The 26,057-nt window shown below is 49.6% G+C and overlaps 2 protein-coding genes and 1 pseudogene across 2 annotated transcripts in view; all 3 read right to left on the reverse strand.

The window, feature by feature from the left end:
* Nucleotides 1–320: 320 nt before the first annotated feature.
* Nucleotides 321–16,292, reverse strand: LOC119867271 (collagen alpha-1(I) chain-like). Its single transcript, XM_038582491.1, has 5 exons — nt 16,043–16,292; nt 12,410–12,478; nt 10,460–10,663; nt 2,590–2,743; nt 321–996 (listed from the first exon to the last, which is right to left on the reverse strand). The coding sequence occupies exons 1-5, from the start codon at nt 16,290–16,292 to the stop codon at nt 858–860; spliced, it is 816 nt and encodes a 271-aa protein (XP_038438419.1). The 3' UTR covers nt 321–857.
* A 4,415-nt stretch (nt 16,293–20,707) lies between these two features.
* LOC119867272 lies at nt 20,708–21,505 on the reverse strand (annotated as a pseudogene).
* Nucleotides 21,506–23,955: 2,450 nt separating this feature from the next.
* The window catches only part of SNX4 (sorting nexin 4), a 70,209-nt gene continuing 68,107 nt past the window's right edge, over nt 23,956–26,057 (reverse strand). The window contains exon 14 of the mRNA XM_038583072.1: nt 23,956–25,139. Coding sequence (XP_038439000.1) covers nt 25,092–25,139 — 48 coding nt within the window. The 3' untranslated portion in view covers nt 23,956–25,091. The remainder of the gene's footprint in view (nt 25,140–26,057) is intronic.

Raw genomic sequence — 26,057 nt, forward strand, 5'->3', positions numbered from 1 at the left:
ACACAATAGCAAATTAATTTGCCCTTGAGAATCGTTACACCAGAAGGGGAATCATTTCACTTCCAGAAATATACGTTCAAGAACAAATCAGAGGTTTATGCACATAGGTATTCATTGCAGCATTGTTTATGATAGCAGAATAAGTGAATGTACATAGATTTTCCTTTTTTTTTTTTTTAAAGATTTTATTTATTTATTCATGAGAGACACAGAGAGAGGGAGGCAGAGACATAGAGGGAGAAGCTGGCTCCATGCAGGAAGCCCGATGTGGGACTTGATCCTGGGACTCCAGGATCACGCCCTGGGCCAAAGGCAGATGCTCAACTGCTGAGCCACCCAGGCATCCCAGATTTTCCTTTTTTAAAAAAGTAATATCCAAAAAAATAAAAAAATAAAAAAAATTAAAAAAATTAAAAAGTAATATCCATCAGCTGTTCCTCTTTAGTGCTTGACTTGTCTTTTAGTCTGTGTTCATGGCTTTTTGGTCTTACACCTGAATTCTGGTTGTAAATTGATCCCATCCTTTTTAAAGCTGATTGAAAAAAAAGATTTTCATTATAATTTGTGCCCCACTCTCTTCCTGAGTAGGCTGTTTCCAACACCAAAACAAGACTTGACGTATAGGACAGGAACAGCTCAGAGTCCATCTGAAGGTGGCAGAAGGAGCAGGCATTTGCTGGCATCAGAGTTGAACATATTATAAGATCTAAGAAATTTGGTTTTAAGATTTCTGGCAATGAAGCAAAAAAGAAACACAATAAGTTACATAATTTTCATTGTCCAGTATGACAAAGAATTCTAACGAATTCTTCTGTGGAGGCAGCTTTCTCTGGGGTCTAAGATCAAGCAGCCATTGATTATGCAAATCCCCAGGTAAAGGGTATCGAAGCACCCTGCAGGCTATCTGTGACGATGTAATTCATAACAGGAAGTGTATATTTGGTCTTCATCCCCATTCCTGGCTCAGAGCTGCCCAAACCTTTGGAATTTCCTGAACTGGAAGAGAAAGAAGAGCATGTTTTGTTGTAATATTTGGTCTCTTGTCCTCAGTTTCTGAAATCACTTCAGTCAGAGCCAAGGGGTGAAACGAGGGTCTTGTTATTCACAACAAGTCCCTTTCAACCACAACCGACTTTATGTTACTGCGGTGACTTTTGGAAATCACCTAAAGATGGGGGGCTGGCTACCAAAGGAGCCAACTATCGGGGGAGAGCTTTTAGTCCCACCTCCCGACCTCGAGGAGGGGAGATGGATGGAGGATGGAGCAGTTGCCAATGGGCAATGATTTAATCAGCCCTGTCTGTGTAATGAAGCTTCCATAACAGGTCAGAAGGACAGGGTTCGGAGAGCTTCTGAGTTGGTGAACATTTGGGGATCCAGGGAGAGTGGTTTACCCAGAGAGCATGGAAGCTCCATGACCCCTCCCATCCCTTGTCCTCTGCATCTTTTTCTCCTGGCTGCTCCTGTTCTATCCTTTCATAAGTAACCAGTAATCTAGTAAATTAAATGTTTTCCTGAGTTCTGTGAGCCGTTCTAGCAAATTAATTGAATCCAAAGAAATATGGGCAGCCCGGGGGGCTCAGCGGTTGAACGCCTGCCCTCAGCCCAGGGCGTGATCCTGGAGTCCCGGGATCCAGTCCCACGTCGGACTCACTGCATGGAGCCTGCTTCTCCCTCTGCCTGGGTCTCTGCCTCTCTCTCTCTCTCTCTCTCTCTCTCATGAATAAATAAAATCTTTAAAAAAAAAAAAAAAAGAAAAAAAAGAAACTAGAAAAGGGGGGATCCCTGGGTGGCTCAGTGGTTTAGCGCCTGCCGTAGGCCCAGGGCATGATCCTGGAGTCCCAGGATCAAGTCCCACATCGGGCTCCCTGCATGGAGCCTGCTTCTCCCTCTGCCTGTGTCTCTGCCTCTCTCTCTCTCTCTCTCTCTCGAATGAATAAATAAAATCTTAAAACAAACAAACAAAACAAAAAAAACAAAGAAAGATAGCTGGAACCTCCAATCTATAGCCTGTTGGTCAGAAGCACAGGTAAGAACCTGGACTTAACCTGGGCTAGTGACTGAAGTGACAGGATTGGGGGTGCAGGGTGGAAGGGTTACAGTCTTGTGGGACTGTGCCCTTATCTTATGGGGATCTGACACCATCTCCGGGTAGATAGTGTCAGAACTGGGTTGAATTGTAACACCCCCAGCTGGTGTTGGAGAATTGCTTTTTGGTAGGGGAAACATATCCCCTACACACCCACCCCCCGGAACTGGATGCTCAGATCCCTTACTATCTTTAAACAGTTTATTTTTTTATAAGATTTTATTTATTTATCCATGAGAGACACACACAGAGAGAGAGGCAGAGATGCAGGCAGAGGGAGAAGCAGGCTCCATGCAGGGACCCCGAAGTGGGACCTGATCCTGAGATCCCAGGACCACGCCTTGGGCCAAAGGCAGGCACCAAACCGCTGAGCCACCCAGGGATTCCCTCTCTAAACAAGTTATAAAGAAATCCTGTTAAGCCCATTTGCCTGAACGGCTCTCTATGAACCTGCCATAAACATACAGGGCAAGAAAGCTGCCCTAACCTCGGGAACGTACTTATGCGAACAGCTGAGAGGCAGGGTGCAGGTGTTTTGTCTTCTGGTCATATTTTGTCTTCCTCCCCAACGTGGAGCTCTACCACCAGCAAGGCACTTGCAGATCCTGTGCTTCTTCAAGCTTTGCCATGAAAGCACCCTCACGTGAAGACGAGCTGGGGGTGGGTGAGAAGAGGTTGTAGCCCAAAAGGGCCAGCTGTAAGCTAAAATTTCTTTGAAGATTTGCAATTTATATTTAAAATTCATGTGAATTTTACAGTCTGTTTCATAATGTGTTATACATAAAAATGTGTTTCCCCCTTAAAAGTTCTAACAAAATTGGTGCTCTGGGAAGATGGGCTATATTTATCCTATTTGAGGATCCCTTGCCATGCTCCCCACCCTGACAGACACACCATTATTTTAATTTGATGTTGGGCCAGTGCTCTGAGAGTCTAGTAAACTGTTTCTTTCCAATATTAGATGTCTCAGAACAGAACATCATAGATTTTTCTCATATACAAAGGGTCTATGTACATTCTACTTGACAGGTGTTTTTTTAAGTTGACAAAACAAACAAACAAGGAGCTCTAACGAGAGGTCTAGGCCTATGTACTAGTTGTAAATTCTTCTCTATTTTTTGAGGGTTGATTGCATCCACCAAAAAGATAGGACCAAAGGGAGGGTCCTAGCCCTCTCAGAGTGTGATCTTATTTGGAAATAGGATTGCTGCAGGTGTAATTAGTTAAAACGAAGTCACGCTGGAGGAGTGTGGGCTCTAATCCAATATGACTGGTGTCCTCATAAGAAAAGGGACACAAAGGGAGGACAACCATGAGAAGATGGAAGCAATTGCGTTGATGCTGTCACAGGCCAAGGAACAGCTGGGTCTCCCAGAAACTGGAAGAGGCAAGGAAGGATCCTCCCCTATAGACTTTAGAGGGAGCACAGCCCTGCCAAGACCTTGATTTTGGACTTCCAGCCACTGGAACTGCTAGAAAACAAATTCCTGTTGCTTTAAGCCACCCAGGGTGTATTACTTTGTTGCAGCAGCCCTTGGAAACCAACCCATCAATTATCCTCAAATTGTCAAGAAAGTTTCATTGAAAGTTTGTAAGAAAGAGCTAACATTACCCTGTGACTATTTATGACTTTTGGACTTCCTATACAACCAGCAGAGCAGGCCAGCGTTGCACACAGTACAAACATCAAGAGTGACCACGCTGGGCAAGAGCCAATACTTACTTCTCAAGAAGGGGTTTTTAATCTCCAGCATTGGTGATTAACCATGACCTATCCGAAGTCCCAAGGAAAGGATGCCTGGGTGGTGGACACTTGGTGGAACTGACCTCACTAGAATAACAAGGCTCTAATGAGAGAGTGGAGATCTCCAGTTGGCATAGGTTTTTTTTTTTTAAGAATTTATTTATTTATTCATGAGAGACACAGAGAGAGAGAGTGAGAGAGAGAGAGAGAGGCAGAGACACAGACAGAGGGAGAAGCAGGCTCCACGCAGGGAGCCCAACGTGGGACTCGATCCCGGGTCTCCAGGATCACGCCCTAGGCTGAAGGCGGCGCTAAACCGCTGAGCCACCCAGGCTGCCCAGCATAGGTTTTCTGTAAGAGCAAACACAGTTCCAGAACTTTGCAGCGAGTCATGTATCCTGTAATCTCAGTGCTGTTCAATTGGCCCTTTCCCTGGTGAGGACTCCTGGGTAAGCTAAAGCAGCTCTGGAGGAAGGGATGTCGCTGTGCAAATCCTCTAGCTGGATTTAGGACTAGGCCAGGCCATCATATGTGTTTGTGGAAGGATGAGGGCCCAAGATCATTCGGGAAAAGATGTGCTGTCCTGAAATTGGAGACCACAATCCTCATGAGCAAGACTCTTAAGAGTGAGGCCATGAGTAGGCCAATAGGCATCTGAAAGTTCCATCTAACAAGGAAGAAAATTCGTCCTTGTGAAAAAGTAGCTAAGCAGATTCTGTCCATTTCATTCATTCATTCATTCATTTATTTATTTATTTATTTATTTATTTATTTATTTATTTATTTATTTATTTATTTATGATAGTCACACAGAGAGAGAGAGAGAGAGGCAGAGACACAGGCAGAGGGAGAAGCAGGCTCCATGCACCGGGAGCCCAACGTGGGATTCGATCCTGGGTCTCCAGGATCACGCCCTGGGCCAAAGGCAGGCGCCAAACCGCTGCGCCACCCAGGGATCCCCAGATTCTGTCCATTTCTTGCACAGAAGAACTTCAAAATGGCTTCAGCGGTACAGCTCTCCTAAGAAAAATCTCCTCTCAATGAACCATCAAAATGAGTAAGCTACAAATTGCACCCCTAAAGAGCTAAAAGACGGAGCTGTTGGGTACCATTTTTAAAGGGTCATTTAAACAGGGTCGACACCAATCTTGAGCCTACACAGGCTGGCTGGTGGAAAGCCCCAGCAGGAGGGAAGGTTGGATGTTTGGTCTCCAGAGCCCGCCCTGCAGGGCTGTTGGCGACCAGCCGCTGCTTGTCTTTACCAAAGGTTACTGGTCAGGGTCCTATCAAGTAGGCCTCTCCTGCAGCTAGGCCGCTCCCCCAGTTCCGGCAACTACTGCGTCCGCTGCCACTTCAGGTTGGGGCTGGTAAAGCGGGCCTGAGATGCTTCACCCTCCCCTGTTGGTTTCTGCTAAGCAGGAGCAGGAGGAGGTCAGGCCCGTGGCTGGTTCTGTCGCAAAAGTCTCCTCAACGTCTCTTCTGTCTACGTCATCTTTCCCCTGCTGGGCCGCTGACTCCAGGGCAGGCCGATGAGGCTGCCACCAGGTAGAAAGTGACTAGGAAAAAAACCCCACAGAGAACTGTACCTTGTTCTTAGGGCTTCTCCCTGCAAATGACACTTCTGTCCGTCCTTCACAGATCAAAGCAAGTCACAAAGTATCAGTCACGTGTTGCTGTATAACAAATAACCCCCAAACTTAGTGGAAAACAAGAAACATTTGTGGTCTCAAACTGTTTGCAGGGGTAGGAATCTGGCAACAGCTTAGCTGGGTTTTTCTGGCCTGAGGTCTCCCACGAGACTGCAGTCAAGACGCCAGGGCTGCAGGTGTCTGGAGGCTGGACAGGGCCTGGGGGATCTAAGGTGACTCACTAACACGCCTGGCATTGGTTGTGGGCGGCACACCATTGTTCCTTGCCACATGGGCCTCTCCGAAGTGCTGCTTGAGTGTTCTCCTAACATGGCAGCTGGCTTCCTCTGGAATGAGCAAGTCAGGAGAGAACCCAAGAAGGAAGCCCACAAGCCTTTGTTGAACTAGTCTCAGAAGTCAGATACCATCGCTTCCAGAATATTCTGTTTATTCTAAGTGAGTCATTAACTCCAGCCCATACCATATGGGCAAAACTAAGACCTACCTCCCAAAGGGGAGAGTGCCAAAGAACATACGGATGTTTTCAAACCATCACCCATGCCTGCACCTAACTGTGGCCAGATGAAGCACAAAGATTGGGGGAGGGTGCCAATGACTAGAAGCATCCCAGGAGATTTTATTGGCAATTTAAGAGTTAAGAAGAAGGGATCCCGGGATGGCTCAGAGGTTTAGCACCTGCCTTTGGCCCAGGGTGTGACCCTGGAGTCCCGGGATCAAGTCCCACATCAGGCTCCCTGCGTGGAGCCTGCTTCTCCCTCTGCCTGTGTCTCTACCTCTCTCTCTCTCTCTCTCTCATGAATAAATAAATAAAATCTTAAAAAAAAAAGAGTTAAAAAGAATCTGGATCCAAGCTTTACTGTTATGTTTATATGAATATATGAATCCTTGCTAGATGAATCTTGGGGTTATGGTATTGAAATATCATTTGAACCCGATCTGGACATCCTTCGGAGTGGGGAAAGGGGCAGTGCGACATCCACACTTCCTTGACACGATGTCATTGCCAGGGCGGATCCCCTCTGGGAGGAAGAGGTTCTTCAGCTAAGAAGATGGATTATTAAATGAGGCCCTAGGCAGGAGGAGGGGGGAATCCACTTTTCCCCCAACCAGCCTCATTGTCTTGACCTCAGACTTCGCAGGTAGAGGTGGCCGAGGTGGCCCAGGTGGCATCCACCCTCCCAGCCAGGAGGTCTGGGATCAGAGAGGAACTTCTGGAGAGTCACAGGTCCGCTCTGCCTGGTGAGCCAGATGGCTGCTCCCATATTACTCTGTTCATTTCTCGTGTGTTCGCCCCGAGCTGTCGGCAAGACCCGTTCCAGTGGGCGAGGCGTGTCTCAGCTCCCGGATCGTGAGCCAAGGGTGACGGATGGATCCACAGCGGGGGCATCAAGGGGGAGCTGTGCGCGGGAGGCGGGGGCGCTGCTCCTTCACTGGCAAGAGCGGCTGCTCTCGTGAGGGGACCCTGCAGCTCGGGCTCGCATCGCACTACCGTGGCCGGCCTTCCCGGGCCACCGCTGCCCTCGCTGGCCCCGCGACCGCACCGTCAACCAGAGGCCCGGCCGGGGCCACTGAAGGCCTTGCCCCGGCGCGCAGCCCAAGGCCGGTCGGCGACAGGTGAGCGCCACCGAGACCCAAGGCAGAGAGAGACAGACCTCCGTGCCAGGGCCGCAGGGCCACAGGGTCGGAGGCAGTTTTTTTTTTTTTTTTAAGATTTTATTTATTTATTCATGAGAGACACAGAGAGAGGCAGAGACACAGGCTCCCTACGGGGAGCCCGACGTGGGATTCGATCCCGGGTCTCCAGGATCAGGCCCTGAGCCAAAGGCAGATGCTCAACGGCTGAGCCACCCAGGGATCCCTGGAGACAGCTTTTTGATCTGATCGATCCCACGCCCGACAGAGAAACAAAAACCCTTTCTACCCCGAAGCCTTGCCCAGGACGCGGGTGAGCTTGCTGGGGAACTGCTCCTCCCCGCCACCCGCTCCCCCCCCAGAGCAAGGTCAGAGGAAGAACCTCCTGCGGGACACTTTGAGCCACGCGGGCCCCGCTGTGGCCTTGGACTGCAGGGTCGTGGCCACGTTCCAGCTGTGGAGCAGCGGTGTAGACCCGCCGTCTACCCTGGGCTCATCGTGGTACCACTCGCTGATTGTATCTGTAGGACGGACAAGCTTGGTTTGTGACTAAACTGGGTTGTTTTTTGGGTTTTTTTGGCCTCCCAGTGCCCTTTAAGCTTCTCTTCTGCTACAGGATGAAAACGGAGCCGCCTGAGCCCCTGTGCGCCCAGGTGTAGGCGAGACCCCGCCTGCAGTCCTTAGCCCTGAAGGGCATCACCAGGAGTTAGAGTCCTCCCCCCTCTCAGCAGCTGGTGCCACTGCCTCTGGGAAAGGCTCCTTCCCTGACCCACTCCGTCGCCCCCACCTCGCCGGGGGGCCCATCAGCAGATGAAGGAGAGGGCGGAGGAGGGAAGCGGCGGTGGCTCGCTGGGCACCCGGGCACCCTGGCCCCCGGCACCCCGGGGCTGGGCTAGAGCAGACCTGCTGCTGCGGGTGCTTCTATGGGTCCTGCAGAGACTCTCACCCCAGGACCCTCCTCCCAGAGTTCCCTTGACCCGCAGGTGCATCTGCACCCTGGGTGGCCTCTTGTGCCATCTCACCTCGAGCCTCCCGCTGGGACCCCGTGGGCTCCCTCCTGCGTGGTCGCTTCTGACCCGCGGGAAACACTCCCGCTCGCCTGGATGATCCTGACGCCAGCAAGCCCCGGGTTCTGCCTCCAAGCCCTGAGCCAGCACGACTGTGTACCCCACTGCAGAGCAGGGGGCAGCTCCAGGCTCCGCACACCCCCTGGGCTCCAGAGGCCTGGCGGTGTGGCCGTGGCCCCGTCTACAAAGATGCCACCATCTGCCTTTGCACGCGGCCCGCTCGCCCATCCAGCAGAGGCACCTGCTCGCCTGCCAGAATCTGAGCTGGCCTGAGACTGCTGCCCCAGCAGCATGTGCTGGAAGGGACCCTGTGGGCTGGGCCCCGAACCGGCCTGGCAGCCCCCTTCCTCCCTGTGGGCGCTCGGCCTCCATGCTGTGAGGAAGCCCAACGCCACACGGAGAAGAACCCGAGCCCCCAGCCGACAACCCGGCTGACCCCCCAGCCAGGGCTCAGCGCCAGCCCACGGCCAGGTCACTGGGTCACTTTGGAGGCGACACCGTGCAGAGCAGACTGTTCCCCCTGAGCCTGGCCCGGGCTGTAGGATCACGCACAAGTCAACGGTCGTCATGGTCCTTCGGAGGCTCTGGTTTTTGCAGCGCTTTGTTTTACAGCGACAGGTACAGAAGCAGCAGGTGACCCCACGGAGCCTTTGTTGGAGGTGAAGTACCCGGCACCCCTGGACCTCCCGGCCAGGATGATGGACTGGAATCCCCCCTCCCCACCCATCCGCCTGGGGAGTCCTGGGAGGTGGGGCCAGTCTTCCAACTTCTTGGTGGATCCCCAGAGGTGGAGAGAGCTTTCCCGTGAAGGCCCCGCGGAGGGAGACGCGCAGCTGGGGGCGCTGCGGCCTCGCGACCCCGGAGCCCGCACCTGGGCACCTGGGCACCTGGGCACCTGGGCACGGCGCTGCGGCCGGCAGTGGTTCCGCCCCGGCCAAGCCTTAGCAGCCCGAGCCCGCTGAGGCCGAGCCACCGTCGGGGAGGGAGTGGGGTCCACGCTGGGGCCCCCCAAAGCCACGCGAGTGCATCTGCCTCTCGGATGCTCACGCCGCTGCGGACCTCACAGGCGATGAGCCGGGCGTACCTGGCGCCCCACAACCGCGCCCCCGCCCCCCGCCCCCCGACTTGCCGGGGAGGGGCCTGCGCGGCGGCCTGGGGGCGGGGCTACGGCCGACGCCCCGCCCCCTCGGGCCGGCCGCCAGGTGGGGGCGGGGCCGCGCTGCCCGGCCGCCAGGTGGGGGCGCCCCCCGCGGGCCCCCGGGCTGGGCGCGCCACGGAGCCCACGGGAAGCTCTCGCCGACGGCTTCAGGGCTGGAGACCTGCGGAGCCGAGGGGTGAGCCGGTCGCCTCCCAGCCCGGCCATCGGGACCCCGCGGCGGCACAGGTGTCTCTTCCCAGGTGCAGAGCTCAGCTCCGTAGGGCGCGGGGTCACACGCACTCCAGCAGGAACACAGCACCGGGACGAGGGCCAGGGTGCACCCCCTTGCTCGGGCGCCCCCCGACCCCACCCTGGCCCCGGACACCCAAAGCCAGAGCCGGGACGCGGGCCTGTCTGGGGGAGGTCCCCACGCTCGGCCACAAGCTAGCGCCGTCCCAGGTCTCAGGGCCGAGCCCCTCACCTCAAACGGCTCAGGGTCCCTCGGAAGGTACCAGGCGGGGTGCCACCCCAAGAGCGACAGGTGCACGGAGGGCGCACGGAGGTGCACGGAGGGTGCGCGGAGGGTGCACGGACGATGCACGGAGGGTGCGCGAAGGGTGCACGGACGATGCACGTAGGGTGCGCGGGGGGTGCACGGAGGATGCACGGACGATGCACGGAGGGTGCACGGAGGATGCGCGGAGGGTGCGCGGAGGGTGCACGGACGATGCACGGAAGGTGCACGGCGGGTGCGCGGAGGGTGCACGGACGGTGCGCGGAGGGTGCGCGGAGGGTGCGCGGACGGTGCGCGGACGGTGCGCGGACGATGCACGGACGGTGCACGGAAGGTGCACGGAGGTGCACGGAGGGTGCGCGGAGGGTGCACGGACGGTGCACGGAGGGTGCGCGGAGGTGCACGGACGGTGCACGGAGGGTGCACGGACGATGCGCGGAGGGTGCGCGGAGGGTGCACGGACCGTGCGCGGAAGGTGCGCGGAGGGTGCACGGACGATGCACGGCCGGTGCACGGAGCAACACATTTCTCCCAGGCTTCTTGCCCACGGGCCTGCGGCGAGCGCCCCGGGCAGCTGGGATGCCCCCCAGGAGCCCCAGCCCGGCGCTGATGCCCTCCTTGCTCACCTGCGCCCCCGAGCCCCGCGACGCTACGTGGTCCTGAGCTGCTCCGGGTTTCAATACAGAAGAGCACCCCAGGGCGGGGGCGGCGCGGAGGGGTCCGGCCCAGCCGGCAGCACAGGTGTGACCTCCGGCCTCGGCCCCGCCCCCCAGGGCTGCGGGAGGCCCCGTGCGGCCTGCGCCCAGGCAGCTGCGGGGGATAGAGCGAGACTGTGAAGTTCCCGGGTCCTCGCGCTCCCCGGTTGCGTGATTGTCCCGAGAGCAGTTGCAGACATTTGCGCTAATTAGTTAATTTGATTGTATGCGCGCCTTGTTAGGGCCCAAATTCAATCTACAAATTCCTGGCAGCTCCTATGCAAATGAGCAGAACTCACCGTCCCCAGCCTTCATGGTTTTGCTTTTGGTTTTTAAGCAGCCCCCACAGCCCATGAACCTGCGCGGGGTATTTCCTTCTCATCTTCAAAAAAAAAAAAAAAGAAAAGAAAAAGTGCTTCTGATTCATTAAGCACCTAATTGCACAACTCTTGAGGAACTCTTGAGGGAAGTTCCTACTAAAATTGAAAACCAGCATCCAGTGGGCCCCTCATCACTTCCACCCTCATCAACTGCTCACGCAACACTGTGCAGGGCTGACTTAACTGCCCTGCCCTGCCCCCTGCCCCTGCCCTTCGCTCTTCCTTGCAATTTCACTGTTCTCCCTGGGCCCATTGCGTCTGGGGAAGGGGTTCCAGGCTGGGTGTCAGGAGTGTGGGCTCAGCCCGATGGCTGGCGGGAGGGGGGGGGGGGGGTAGTGGGCAGCCACTTACCTCCCTCAGGCTTCCCTTCCCTCATCAGAACTTAGAGGCAACAGGACGGCTGTTTCTCCCGAAGGGAATGGGCAGGAATGAGGGTGGCCCTTAGGCCTGGGAGAGCAAGAGCCTCCTCTGCAGTATTAGGGCCCCCACTTGGGTTTTGGGAGGGCAGGGAGCGCTCTGGTGATGCGGGTGAGTTGATCCTGCCTAGAGGAGAGGGGTTCCTAGCATCACTGGGCTCTTTTTTTTTTTTTCTTCTGCCAGCAGGTGCAGCGAGGGAAAGTCCCAGCCTGGGGGAGGGGGGGGCTTCTCTTCCTGAGCTATGGGGGAGACTAGCACCGGCTGCCCAGGGCCTGTGTGTGGATGAGCTCAACGGCTCAGTCTCCCCAAAACACCGGCTCCGGGGAGCCCACGCTGCCCGGTGCTGCCCGTCCTGCTGCCCGGAGAGGACTCCTCGTCCCAGTCCCGGCCCCAAGAAACCCCTGCGGTGAGGGAGGCAGGCCTCGGTGGCCCACGGCTGCCTGAGGGGACGCAGCCTCACACTCGGCTGCCGGCCACCTCAGCACAGCCACTGAAGGGTGGCCCCTTTGACCTGCTCCCATCTTCTCAGAGGTCAAGTGACCAGGACTGCGAAGCACCCCGGGGTCTCCGATTGGTTTCCTACTATTAGTGTAGGATGCTCTCCTTTTTAAGAGAGTTATTTATTTATTTATTTATTCATTCATTCATTCATTCATGAGAGACACACAGAGAGAGGCAGAGACCCAGGCAGAGGGAGAAGCAGGCTCTATGCATGCAGGGGCCCGAGGCAGCACTCGATCCCGGGACCCCGGGGTCACGACCTGAGCCGAAGGCAGATGCTCAACTACTGAGCCACCAACAAGCATCCTTCTTTTTTTTTAATTTTTGATTTAAACATTTACCTCTTGAAAACTTTATTAAAGTACATTAGACAAATAAGGGGAAGGCACTCTTAATACGTAGTGTATTGGCTGCTTGGAATCACTGATTTGCGCCTTAAAAGATAGAGTCTTATTTTCATTCAAGCTGGTAAAGCAAGACATCTAGTTATTTGAGAAAATTAGACTCTCTTCTTCCTTCTGAGCTGGTATAACAAAATACCACAGACTAGGTGGCTTATAAATAACAGAAATTCCTTTCTTACCGTTCTGGGTGCCAGCATGGTCAGATGCCTTCAGGGTTGCCAACTGCCAGCTCTTTGCTGCATCCTCGCCTGGCAGAAGGGGCAAGGGAGTTCTGTGGGGTCTCTTATATAAGAACACTAATCCCGGGTCGTCTGGGGGGCTCAGGGGTTTGGCATCTGCCTTAGGCCCAGGGCGTGACCTCGGGGTCCCAGGATCGAGTCCCACGTTGGGCTCCCTGCGAGGAGCCAGCTTCTCCCTCTGCCTGGGTCTCTGCCTCTCTCTCTCGGTCTCTCATGAATAAATAAATAAATAAATAAATAAATAAAATCATAAATAAATATATATATATACACACACACATATAATATAAGAGCACTAATCCCTTTCGTGAGGGCCCCAACCTCAGGACCAGCAGTGTCATCTCCTAATTCTGTCCCGTGGGGCATTAGGACTTCGATCTATACATGAGCTGGACACGACACTGAGACCATGGCACAGACTGCGATGCTCTCTGTGGGCGCAGCAGCAGCAGGGGGCCGTGATCTCACGCTCTCCCTGACTCCTTAAACTGAACCACAGCCAACGTTACTGAGCACTGAGGCCGGCGGGCCAGGCACGTCCTAAACATCTGACGTGCGCTACTGTGTCTGATGCGACATCTCTGCACAGTAGGTGCTATATTAGCCACACTCTGCACCGAGAAAGCGGGCTCGGCCCCCTAGATAGATGACCTGAAATCACAGAATTTCTAGAAGGTGGAGCCAGGGGTCAACCCAGGCCTGAAACTCCACTTCAGAACCCCTGGGCTGCAGCCTAGGGCCTGCCCCCGCCCCCCCAGAGCCCCCAGCAGGGACACCCTTCCCCAGGCACGAGGCGGTGGGCCGCTCACAACCAGGGACTCCCCTGGGAGCAGCTGGGTGCCCAACCCTGGACCATCCGGGCAGAACCAGCATGTACTGGAATGTTAACAACATCCCTGTTATGCTCTATTTCTGTTGAAATATAGTACAGTTTGACAATACGAGCGTGTGCTTGTGTTCAAACGGTTTGAAAAATATGCTGCTGATCAAGCGGGGGAAATCAGAGAGCAAAACCCTCAGGCTTGTTCAGGAACTCTAAAAAGAAAAAAATTCAAAAAAAATTTTTTAAGGATGCAGAAAAATCTCAAACTGTAACTGGAAGGCTGGGGAAATGATTAGAGGGGGTTTGTGGGGTCTTAGGTCAGAAAGAGGCAGGTCAGGACGCCCGGGTGGCTCAGGGGTTGAGCACCTGCCTTGGGCCCAGGGCGTGACCCCGGGGTCGTGGGATCGAGTCCCCCTCCCTGCAAGGAGCCTGCTTCTCCCTCTGCTTCTCTCTGCCTCTCTCATGAATAAATAGATAAAATCTTTAAAGAAAAGAAAAAAGAGAGAGGCAGGTCCTTCCTCCCAACCATGGATGTTAGTGCGTGGGGATGGTCTCCCGAGATCTGCGAACCCCCAGGAGGGCCCAGACCAGAGGCCCGGGCCCTAGCCCCCCGCCCAGGTGGGCCCTGCAGCCTCAATTCCCGCCGAGGTGCGTCGGGGTCGGGGTGGGGGGGGGTAGCAAACAGTGGGCAGAAAATTAGGGCGCATCATGCAGGTGCGGATGACTTAGGAGCACTTTCCCCTAAGGGATTTTATTGATGAAATCTGGGCTAGAAGGGTCCAAGTTCAAAGGTCTGTTTATTATATGTTTTTTTTACCCCGAGAAATGTGGCTTCTGGGTTAATGTTTATTCTATTGAATAATCCAGTTTTAAGCATGTCAATAAGAGCCGGTGCTGCTTTGACCGGCTTGGGGGGGGAAAAGGCAGCTTTAGCTTTGCCCTGGGTTCAGGTGGCTGCGAGCGCCTGGCTCGTTGGGCACACTGCCACCTGGCGGCAGGTGCGAGCGGCGCGGGGCGGGGCGGCCCCTTAGGGCTCCTCTCTCTGATTTCCAGTTTCTGCACCTTCACATGGAGACCCTAATACTTACCCTGGGGTGTGGGGGCGGGGGGCGGTGTGTGATGATCAATGAGCTAACAAATGTGTAGTGCATAATGCATAGTACATGGTTTGGGGTTTTTCAAAGATTTTATTTATTTATTCATGAAAGACACAGAGAGAGAGAGAGGCAGAGACACAGGCAGAGGGAGAAGCAGGCTCCATGCAGGGAGCCCGATGTGGGATTCCATCCCAGGACCCCAGGGTCACCACCTGAGCTGAAGGCAGACACCCAACCACTGAGCCCCCCCAGGTGCCCAGTAGATGTTTAATAAACTGTAACTTCTTTAGTCTTATCGGAAAAGAGCTTGATATCCCCATATGAGTCTCTTCTCATCACTTGCATCCTGACTCCAGGGAGAAGCTGCAGAGGCCACGGAGCCCACCTTGGTGGCAGTCGCCGCCAAATCAGAGGCTGAGATATTGGCAAGTTGGAAGGGATGGGCGAGTCTAACAGGCGATGTTTAGCAGAGATCATTAAAGTTCTCAACGACGTATGTTGTCCACTAAGTGCACAGACATGAGGGATGCCCTGTTGTCAAAGACCAAGCCAAACACACTGAGGGATTTTAGGAAAAGATAGTTCAATGAGCGTCCGTTGGGTGATTTTGCCCTGAAAATTCTAATTTGACCCACAGCTGTGAAGAAGCAACACGCATGGTAAGTCATTAAGATGTTCGTATGCCATGACTTGGTAATTCCACTACTAGGAATCTACCCAGGGGCAATAATCAGAAATAACTGTATACAAAGATGCTAATCGCAGTATGATTTATAAAAAGTGAAAAACTGGAAACAGTAAATGTCTAATAATAGTGGACCAGTTCATTAAATTCTGATTTCTCCATATGGAGTATCCATATGTGTCCTCAAAATTTTCCAAGGGAACGTGCTCATTATATAAGTTGAGGGGGAGGGGTAAATCAGGATATAAATGAAAATAGAGGATCATAACGTGTGGATAAACGTTTCAATTCAATGAAACATAAGAATTAAAAGCCTGCCTACGCCTAATGGGATGGCTTATCAACTTGTGTAATATATGAACCGACAAAACTATAAGGATGAGTTGGCAAGTCCCACAGTGAAGTAGATTTTAATACGCCTTTCTCAGAGGTTGACAGATCAAGCAGATTGAAAAAATCAGTAAGGAAAAAGGTTTGAACCCCGCAATTTAAAAGCTTAATAAAATGGTCCTACGTGGTGTACCACACACGACAGCTGAAGAAGGCACGTATGTTCTTTTCAAACGCACCTGGGACATTCCTAAAACTTGGCCACACACACACTGAAACCACTAATTTCAGTGCCTGGTGCTAAATTCTAAGACGGGGGAGGAACAGGCAATTTTAGGAGCCAGAGGCTTTGGGGTTAGAAGCTCAGAGACCTCCCAGAGGTTACGGCTAAGATGGGTTTGCAAGGATGGTTCTCCGGGTGAAGGAGATGGAGCTGGGGCTGAGCCCCCCGCAGTGAGCAGCAGCAGCAGGTCCAAGGGCACCGAGACTGCCCGGAACATCCCTTGCCCTCCACGGAGCCAGGCTCTCTGAGCCCGCTTCCAAGCAGCGGCCCTGGCCTGCATATCCAGGGGCCTCACCAAGAGCTTGGTTCAGTTTCCTTCTCTACCAGGAGGCGGGGGTGGGGGGGCTTCAGTTACCTCCACGCTGGGGCACGTCCCCCGACAGGAACATGAGCTGAACGCGAGAAGAGGCCACCTGGAGCTGGGTGAGCCCACAGCAGGAGGGAAGGTCACCGGACTCCCGAGGCTCTGCCGGCGACGAAGCCCCCCTGGCCCTCCTCCCCGGGTACCCAGCGCGCCTGCCAGGGCTCGAGGCCGGTGTAGCCCTGCTGTGCCACCCGGCGGGCCCGCGGTCCCCGGGCTCAGGCCACCTGTTAAACGCAGGCATCCCTGGCTTCCTGCTTGTCGCACCCAGGTGTCGCATGCCCAGGCTCCTGTTAGGCAGGGACTCCAGCGGTGTCTGCGACAGTAACTGTCCCAAGTCCCTGGATGGTTGACATGCAGCGTTCATCCCAAATCCTCTTTTCTTTCTTTTTTCTTTTTTTTCTTTTCTTTTCTTTTCTCTTTTTCTTTTTTTCTTTTCTTTTCTTTTTCTTTAAAGATTTGTTAGAGACTGAGAGAGCGCCCGGCAGAGGGCAGGGGCCGAGAGAGAAGCGGGGAGCCCCATCAAGACCCCAGGACCCGGGGTCACCCCCCCCCACCGCAGGCGGACACTCCCCGGCTGAGCCCCCCAGGCGCCCCTGGAAACTTCGTTGCAGCCACCTGCGTTCCCAGCCACTCAGGCCCACGGGCTGGGGAGACAGGGCCGGGCCGGGCACGCTCGGGAGGGAGCCCTGCCCCGAGGCTGCAGCCGGCGGCGGTGTGACTGCGAGCACGTCCCTTCCCCTTTCTGGTCCTCTCTCCTCATTTTCAAAATGAGACAAAATCATCTCCAAGCTCATTTCCTTTTTCTTTTTCTCTCTGTAAGTTCATTTCTAACTGAAGATTCTGGGATCCGATCGCTGGAAGACCTGGGTCTGTTCTGAGGGTCAGTGGGCAACACCCTTAGCCAGAGCACCTCCCGCCCTGACCACGGGAAGGAAAGGAGGGCGCGGCCCTGACCTTGCGGAGGCTTCACAAGGGGCCGCCGCCACCTGGAGCAGCAGCCCCCCCCCGCCCCCACCAACCAACCAACACAGTGACGCGAAGGGGACACCGGGGTTTCCCTCAGGCTGGACATTTGCGAGATGCGAGGAAGTCCTACTGCGAAGCCAGGCCTCCGGGTGCGTCTATGATGCGCCCACCCGGAGGGAACCCCGACAGGTGTGGAGGGACGTGCACACCTGTAAAGGGCTGTTTCTAGAAGGACACACGGGAAAGCACAGCAGCGGTTCCCTCCGTGGAGAAAACCAGGGAGAGCGAGGGGCGGGAGGTGAGAGGGAAGGACGCAGCTTCTCTATGTAGGCCTGTCGCACGATTTGGAAAACAAATTTTTTTCTTTTTTTACCACTTTAATATATTAACTTAAAAAACATGTTAACACTGTGGAAATGTCGTGAGTACGCATCTCACGATCTGAAAGGGACGGTCAGGGATCCCCGGGTGGTGCAGTGGTTTGGCGCCTGCCTTTGGCCCAGGGTGTGATCCTGGAGACCCGGGATCGAGTCCCACGTCGGGCTCCCTGCCTGGAGCCTGCTTCTCCCTCTGCCTGTGTCTCTGCCTCTCTCTCTCTCTCTCTCTCTGTCTGTGACTATCATAAATAAATAAAAAATTTAAAAAAAAAAACAAAAAAACTTTGAAAGGGACGGTGAGCCATGCAGCACATTCTGATTCTCTTCGTGCAAGACGTTTCCCGGGGCCTCCTTGAAGGTGGCAACAGCCTGTTTCCATTGCTCAGTCATCCAGCTGCGGCCGCGCCTGCCCCACTCGCGGGCCCCAGGCGCGGCACCTGCACCACGTTCGCGAGGCCCGTACCTCAGCCACAATCCAGATTCTTTCCGGGTGCCCTGCCCCTGAGCCCCCAGCTGCGGTCAGCGGCCGCCCGGAATTCCTCTTCACCGCACCCTGGGCGTCCTTGTCATCGTCTTTATGTTAGATCTCCTGTATCCTGTATACCCCATGGCTTCCTGATCCTCGGTCTGTGTTCCTGTTTTATTTTTATTTTTTTTTAAGATTTTATTTATTCCTGAGAGACACAGAGAGAGAAGCAGGCCCCATGCAGGGAGCCCAACGCAGGACTCGATCCCGGGTCCTCAGGATCAGGCCCTGGGCCGAAGGCGGCACCAAAGCGCCGACCTACGGGCCGCCCCACGTTCCTGTTTCAGTGAAACATCCCTCAGTAGCTTCTTGAGGAAGGGTGCCGAGGGCAGGAATTGTTTTAAGAGCCCATATTCAGAAGTGTCTTTGTTCCGCCTCCCACTCCACCGACAGTTTGGCCATCGGGTTGGCTACCGTGTGTCCCCAGAACTCTGAAGGCATCACTCTATTCTTTCTTGGTGTCCAGGAAATTTTTCTTTGGAGAAGTCTGATGCGACTCTAGTGGCGATTCTTTGCATCTATTAACTGTTCGCCCGGATCATTTCACTAATGTGGGGTTTCACAGTAATGCGCAGTGGTGGCCCCTCGAGCATACGCAGGAAAGGTCAAGACCTGGACGCACAGCTTGCCGTTTCGTTCCCTAACTGGAAGCCCCTACCCCCCACCCCTTCACCCACCTTGCCCATCACCCCACTCACTTCTCTGACAACCATCAGGCTCTGTTTCTGCTTTTTGCTCACTTATGAGCTTTGCCTCGTAGATGCCACGTATGATCTAATTGCTCCTGCTGCAGACGGCCAGCCAATCCTTTCCTCGCCCTTTTTAACTTCACTCAGATCCTTCTCCCTAGTAGGCCCATTTCCTCTAATTCCTGAGTCTCTCTGGGATTCAGTTGTGTAAATCCGCTTGTTTCTCAGTAGTAGCCTCGGCTGCCGGCACGGAAGTTTCAGTGGCCACCATTTTGCTGAGTCAATTAGCACCTCCTCCATCTTTTTATCTTACAACATTTGTGAACACTTATTGTACACACTTGTATTTTCTTCCATTGCCTTGAATGGTACTTTAAAACAAAAAACTTGGGCACCTGGTGGCTCAGGTCATGATCTCGGGATCCTGGGATTGAGCCCTGCTCAGCTTCTCCCTCTCCCTCTGCTGCTCCTCCTGCCTTGTGTTCTGTCAAACAAATAAATAAAATCTTTAAAAACATTAAAAACAAAACAAAACTCCTTACTATCATCTTAGAGAAATTTCAAGAAGGCATGAAGAGAAACTCATGTCTGAATGACTGTATTAATGAGAAGTCTTCCATGATACTTGATGAAAGCCTCTGTAGTACTATGTTGGTTATTACCATATTATTTTCAGTCTTAATTTTTTAAAAATATTTTGTTTATTCAGTCTTAATTTTTTATCATTATTACCCATCTACACATCTTTATATCATTAAGGTTTCACATGTTTTAAATTTAGCTTTTGATATAAACTCGTAAACTTGGAATTAAGAAATCAGTGTTGCCTAATTTTTTTTTATTTTTTTTATTTTTTTTTTCTTTTTGTATAACTGCATTTGCTAAATAACTGCACCTAAACAGGTCTGGATTTGGCCAAACCATTAGCTTAATAGCTAGTGATATTTCACATTTTATATCTATCTATCTGTCTCTCTATTTGACAGCTGGCTACTCAAAGTCTGACCAGGAGCACTAACGTTAGCTGGAAGCGTGTTAGAAATGCACACCGAGGCTCCATGCCAAACTACTGAATCAGGAGTCTGCGTTTTACCTAGATTCCCCCAGCGATTCACCAGCACACGGCTTAGGTTGGAGAACTAGTCTAGTATTTCCCCGCAGACTGCCCCATTCTGTTCCCCCCTCCTCTCACACTCCTCGTAGTGCCGAAGGTACTTTCTTGTCAAATATCTTGCAGTTTGAGCATCATGAAAGTTACCTTTCCCGTCCTTCCCCCGCCCCTCATGGGTCTGTCCCAGAGCCTCTCTAGGTATCTTGACACTAAAGTCCCCTGCTTTTCCAAAAGAGGAAAAAAAAAAAAAAGCTCCAGAAAGTCCAGGCTCTGAATCCATGCTAGTCGGGTTCAAACTCTGGCTCTCCCGGGTACTAGCTGGGGGACCTTAGGGAAGTCACATCACTGCACTGTGCCTCAGTTTCCGCTCTAGTAGTAAGCATTTGATGCATGTTAAGCTGTGTCCTCTGAAATCAAGACCTTACTTAGCAACTGAGTTTTTAAGATTTTCTCCTTGTCTTCTGCTGAGTGGTGCTTCTGTCACATAGTTACATAAAAGGGATGTTTTATGCATTTGGGCTTTTTGCCGCTGAATCAACTAGTTTCACCTTCATCTGGGGATGGTTTTATGATTGTCTTCTGAATCAATAGATGCGCTAAACCTTCTGGACTTGGGATTGCTCACCTGATGAACACAGTCTCTGAGCTTCAACGATGGGGCATCCATCAGCTTCAGAGTTCAACAAATATTGAGGAAAAGGATCAGCAATGAGCATAGGAAGCAACAGGGGATGGGGATAGTTTCAGGAAGGTTGGGGTGAAAGCTGGACAAATGTCAGCAATGATGGGACAGACGGAAACGGGGACATATACCGTGTAGTGCGCTGTCCTGTGACGGACTTGACGTTCCCAACATTATAGATGTTAAACTACAGCTTTTCCACAGGTGCCCTTTATCAGAGTACGTTGCCCTCTATTCCTAGTTTGCTGAGTTTAGTTTTTTTTATTGCAAAAACGATTTTTTTTTCGAATTTTAATCCTTAATCTTTAGTGTAACATTGCTCTTGGTACGATGCTGACGCCAGTTGTGCAGAAAGGGCTCCGGAGAGATGTGCACAGCAGCGCACAGCTGCGGCTCTTCTTCGGTCTGGAGGCTCCAGGGCAGCCCATACGGCTCCGTCAAACACACCCCCTAGGCCTTGTGTGTGAGGGCGGGGCGCTCCGCTCCTTGACGGCCTCAGGCCCCGGGCCAGCTTCTCAGCAGTCTCTGCAGGGACAGGCTTCTGTGTGTTCTTGGCAAGTTTCTCAGTCGTAGAGGGGTCATCTCGGAGATCAATTTGGGTCCCGACAAGCAAGAAAGGAGTCTTTGGACAGTGGCGAGTTACCTCAGGCACCCACTTTTCCTTCACATTTTCAAATGAGGGTGGAGAGGCCCCTGAAAGACAGGCTAGAAATACGTGTTTGTGGCTAACTCAGCGGTCGTGGTCTGCCATAATCCTCTTGCCCTGCAGGGTCAAAGTCCAAGGGTACATGGCTCTCACCAATCCTGTGACTGCATAGTTGACAAAAAAAGTCGGTACACACTCAAGACGGAAATTTGCGTGTTGTGTAGGATACCAGGAGACATGTTTTACCAACGGCACCATCGCCCACGACGCACTTAATTGTCTGCATTGCTGGAACAGTTGTGTATCCACTTTAAATATCTCAAATTCGATGATGACCTCAGCTTCTCTGCCGGGGCGTTTGGCAGCACTGCCAGTTTGCTGAGTTTTAAATCATAAATCAGGGTTGAATCATTTTTTCTTACATACATTAAAATGATAAAATACTTCTCTTTATTCTGTTAAGATGGTAGGTCACAGTCATTGACTTTCAATGTTAAACCAACCTTGCATTCTGAGATAAACTCTACTTGATCATGATGTGCGATGCTCCGATTGCTGGGTACAAGTAGCTCATTGTTTAACAATTTCTGTGTCTATGAGGATATTGATGTGTTACTTTCTCTTCTTGAGAAGTTCTTTGGCCAGTTTTGGTACTGTGGTAATAGTGTCCTCATTAAAATAAAAGGGGGGGAGGAAGTATTCCCTTTTCCTTATTTTCTGAAAGTTTGAAGCTTTTCCTTCCCTAAATGTTTGATACAACTCATCAATAAAGCCATCCAGACGTGCACTTTTCTTTCGCAGGAATATTTTTTATAATAAATTTCTTCGGCATAACGTTATTCAGATTTTCTATTTCATTTTGTATCAGTTTTAGTAAGCTGTATTTTTAAAAGGAATTTGTTGGCTTCATCTGATTTGATTTAAAGTTGCCCATAATATTCCTTGTTATTCTTTTAGTGTAAGATCTGTAACATCTCCCATCTCATACTTGATAGGAATAATTTGTGCTTTTTCTTTTTCCATTGAGGTTTGCTAGAGGTTTGATTTTATTAATCTTTTCAAAGAACCACATTTTGGCTTTATAACTATTTTAATGCCTTTAATTTTGCTCTTCCTTTCTTCTATTTACTTTGGATTTAATTTGCTCATTTTTTCAATAGCTTATTCCTTCCTTTTAAATATATAGGCATTTAAAACTATATAATTTAGGAAGAAAGTATAATATCACGGATTTTACCTTTTATTATTTTATTTCTCTGGGCTACTCACCCTTGAAAGAAATTCCCAAATCTTTTTTATAGGGAAAACTTTTTATGAGAAATCAGTAAACTCGACCCAGGGGGAGAGTATGCATATAAATCTAAAGAATGATTATAAGGATATAAAAAGCCTAGCATTCTTGTTACATAACTCTTGGTTTTTCGTTCCATTCCAAGCTGGGTGTGTGTTTATTCTAAAGATGCTTGAATTTTAAGAACCCGCAGTTCCTGTTTTGGATGCTATGTTGTAATTACCAGTGACTCATTCAGACATACTCAAGTTTTGGATGTAAATGAAGGTTAAGTATGACTTCAGTTAATTTTAATGCTTTGACTATACCAACTGCATCACTAGTGCGCTGTCAAAATGAAATCTTCCTCTGTTACTATTTACATTAATGTAATGAGTCATTTTTCTTCAGTCATCGCTTTTATTTTTATATTTAGCTTTGAAGATTTAAAGCTCATCCTTCTTTAATAATTCATTTTAGCATTCTGATTTTTAAATAGTGAAAAGGGTTATTGCAGATTATTTTCTTTATATTTATTCTGCATAGTCCCAAAAATGATCTCCATCATAAAATTTCTTGAAGAGTTTGTTTGGGGGGGTTGCCTGGCTGGATCAGTCGGTAGAGCATGCAATTTTTTTTTTAAAGATTTTATTTATTTATTCATGAGAGAGAGAGAGAGGCAGAGACACAGGTAGAGGGAGAAGCAGGCTCCCTGCAAGAAGCTTGCTGTGGGACTGGATCTGGGATCTTGGGATCGCGCCCTGGGCCGAAGGCAGATGCTCAACTGCTGAGCCACCCAGGCGTCCTGAGCATTCAACTCTTAATCTCAGGGTCATGAGTTCAAGCCCCATGCTGGGCATGGAGCCTACTTAAAAACAAAACAAATAAAAGAACAAAAAACAAGTTTAAGAGAGTTTTTTTAGGTTGTTTTAAAGAATGATTTGTGCTGGGGATCCCTGGGTGGCTCAGCGGTTTAGAGCCTTCCTTTGGCCCAGGGTGTGATCCTCGAGTCCTGGGATCGAGTCCCACGTCGGGTTCCCTGCATGGAGCCTGCTTCTCCCTCTGCCTGTGTCTCTGCCTCTCTATGTCTCTCATAAATAAATAAAATCTTTTTTTAAAAAAAAGAATGATTTGTGTTATCAAAGGAAACTTTTAAAAAAATAAACCCAAGTCAAGGTATTGCTAAATAAACATACAACCCAAGTGAATATTTGCATGTTTTAGAAAAAATATTTTTCCTAATCCATCTTTTAAAACATAGGTAACAATGGCCTTCTCAAATTAAGTTAGCTAGTAGAAAAAAAACTAATACATTTTACATTTAGTATAAGGTTAGTTTCCGGGAGAAGGCTTTTAATTTTTTATTTCATGAGTTGTGAGATGATATAATTCAATGGAGTGAAATGAGTACCTGCAGATGATCTTTGCTTCTAACAATTTTTTTTTAAAGCAGTAAAATTTTAAAAATTGAATCTCTTTTCAGCATCTTATTTTTTGAAAAACCCAACGTTTTGGCCTAAGATAAATGTACACAACCAAACACTTCAAAATAAAATATGGCATGTATTATTTTCTCACAGGGCATCAGATACTAATATATATAGATCATTTTGTTAAAATAAAAAAATCACATGAAAATCAGCACAATACTTCATTTATTTATTGTATAAGTTTGGCAAACAGCACAAAAATCCAGCAACATTTTAAACGTGTAAAAAAGTCCAATGCTGAACAGTACTGGGGCTTTTTCTTACATAATTAGTAATAATGAGAACCCATTTAAAATACTGCAAAGCTAGCAAAATGAGGCGCTTGGCTTCTGAACATATACCGCAAACATACACACACATACGCACACACATACACAAACAATATAATTTATCTTTACAAAAATTACAGCCAAGCAATAGAAAAGAAGGATGTTAATAATGAAGATACTAACACATATGTTCACTACATATATCTTATACATTGAAATGCTACATCTTGTACCCTGAAATGCCATGTGTAGAGAGCCAAGCAGAGTAAATTTAGGCTCATCACTGAGGTTAAGAATTATTTGAAAAGAATTTAGTGCTTATAGGTAACATATTCAATTAAAACTTTCTATATAGCAATTCCTGGATCATAACAATGTGTTCCACTATATATCTGAGAAGTTGAATCTTCTTTGTTGGCAGTATAAAATTTCTGACCAGTATCAAAATTCTGGTTAAACCCATATTGAAGGCATTTTCTAGTGTATGCAAATGTTATAGGAGGCATCAATGAATGTGGGAGAAAATCTTAGATTTCACACTAAGTTTCTGCTGAGCTTTGTCAAACCAAACAGCTCAACTATAAGGCAAGAAAAAATAACCCCCTATAACAGATTAGTGGGTCTTACCAAGTAAAGATAGGAATTCAATCTTAGGGAAAAACTCCCTACATAAACAGATCAGAAACAATTGGCATTGAAACAAACAAATTACCTAACATCTTAACATTCAGTCATTGGTTCAGAAGCCTGACAAACAATCTATTGGTATATATTATCAAATTAACTTTTTGGAATCAGCACCAGTCCCCAAAACCTCAAATTATAATATTTAATATTCATTAAAATACATCCTTTTTTGTGCTATATGAACACAACTATAATCAAATTAAAGAAAGTTGAATCTATTCAACTTCTATATTTTTGTGTATACTGGGTAGCAACTTAAGTTTTTTTTAATTTACTTGTGCTTCTGTTCTGGGGCACTTTGATTGAAGAGAAATTCGTTTCACAGGATTACATCTTGCTAAAGCATTCCTTAGCATTGGTCCAAACTTGAATTCCCTTTTAAAAAAAATTTAAAATAAATAAGTAAACTTTATTTTATTTTTAAAAAATATTTTATTTATTTATTCATGAGACACACAAAGAGAGAGAGAGAGAGAGAGAGAGAGGCAGAGACACAGGCAGAGGGAGAAGCAGGCTCCATGCAGGGAGCCTGACATGGGACTCGATCCCGGGACCCGGGGTCAGGGCCTGGGCTGAAGGCGGCACTACACCGCTGAGCCACCCAGGCTCCTCAATAAGTAAACTTTAAAATAGGATTTTGGACGAATTCTGAAAGCCAGAGTATTTGGCTTCCTGGTATAGTAAATTTCACTTTTTGGAGTAACTAACAAGTCCAGCAAAGATGGCACTATTTTTCTGGCAATGGCTAATATAAGTCAATGTCTAATGCTTCTGAAAAAAGTAAGAGAATCACTTGCATAGCCTATCTTCAAAATGAGAAAGAGCTACAACAACTTCTTTTTTGGAAAACTGAGTTTTTCAAGGTTCATAACATAAATTTATTTACTCATATCATGTTTGCATCATTTCTATTTGTAAACCAAACAAGTTCTCAGGCACTTTCCCTATGTAATACTTGAAACAAAAGAAAAAAAAAACATTATTAGTTCAACAATAAAAATGAATAGACTTAAAAAAAATTAATGGCTTATTAAGTTTTTAGTCTAACAACTAATGTTTTGATAAAAACCAGTAACAGATTAACTTATCAAATCCTTCTCAGTGGTCTTAGCAGGCTTTAGCACAAAGTTAATATGATTGATATAATATACCTAATATGCCTCAACAACATAAAATAGTAAAATCTAACGAAGTGGTAGAAACAAAGGTATTTTTTTAACAAACAAGATTCTCCAATAACTGCTAATTTATGAACAACATTTTAATACTTAAACATTAAAGTACGTCAAGGCT

The sequence above is a fragment of the Canis lupus genome, chromosome 33 (genome assembly GCF_011100685.1).
Source record: "Canis lupus familiaris isolate Mischka breed German Shepherd chromosome 33, alternate assembly UU_Cfam_GSD_1.0, whole genome shotgun sequence".
Taxonomy (NCBI): Eukaryota; Metazoa; Chordata; class Mammalia; order Carnivora; family Canidae; genus Canis; species Canis lupus.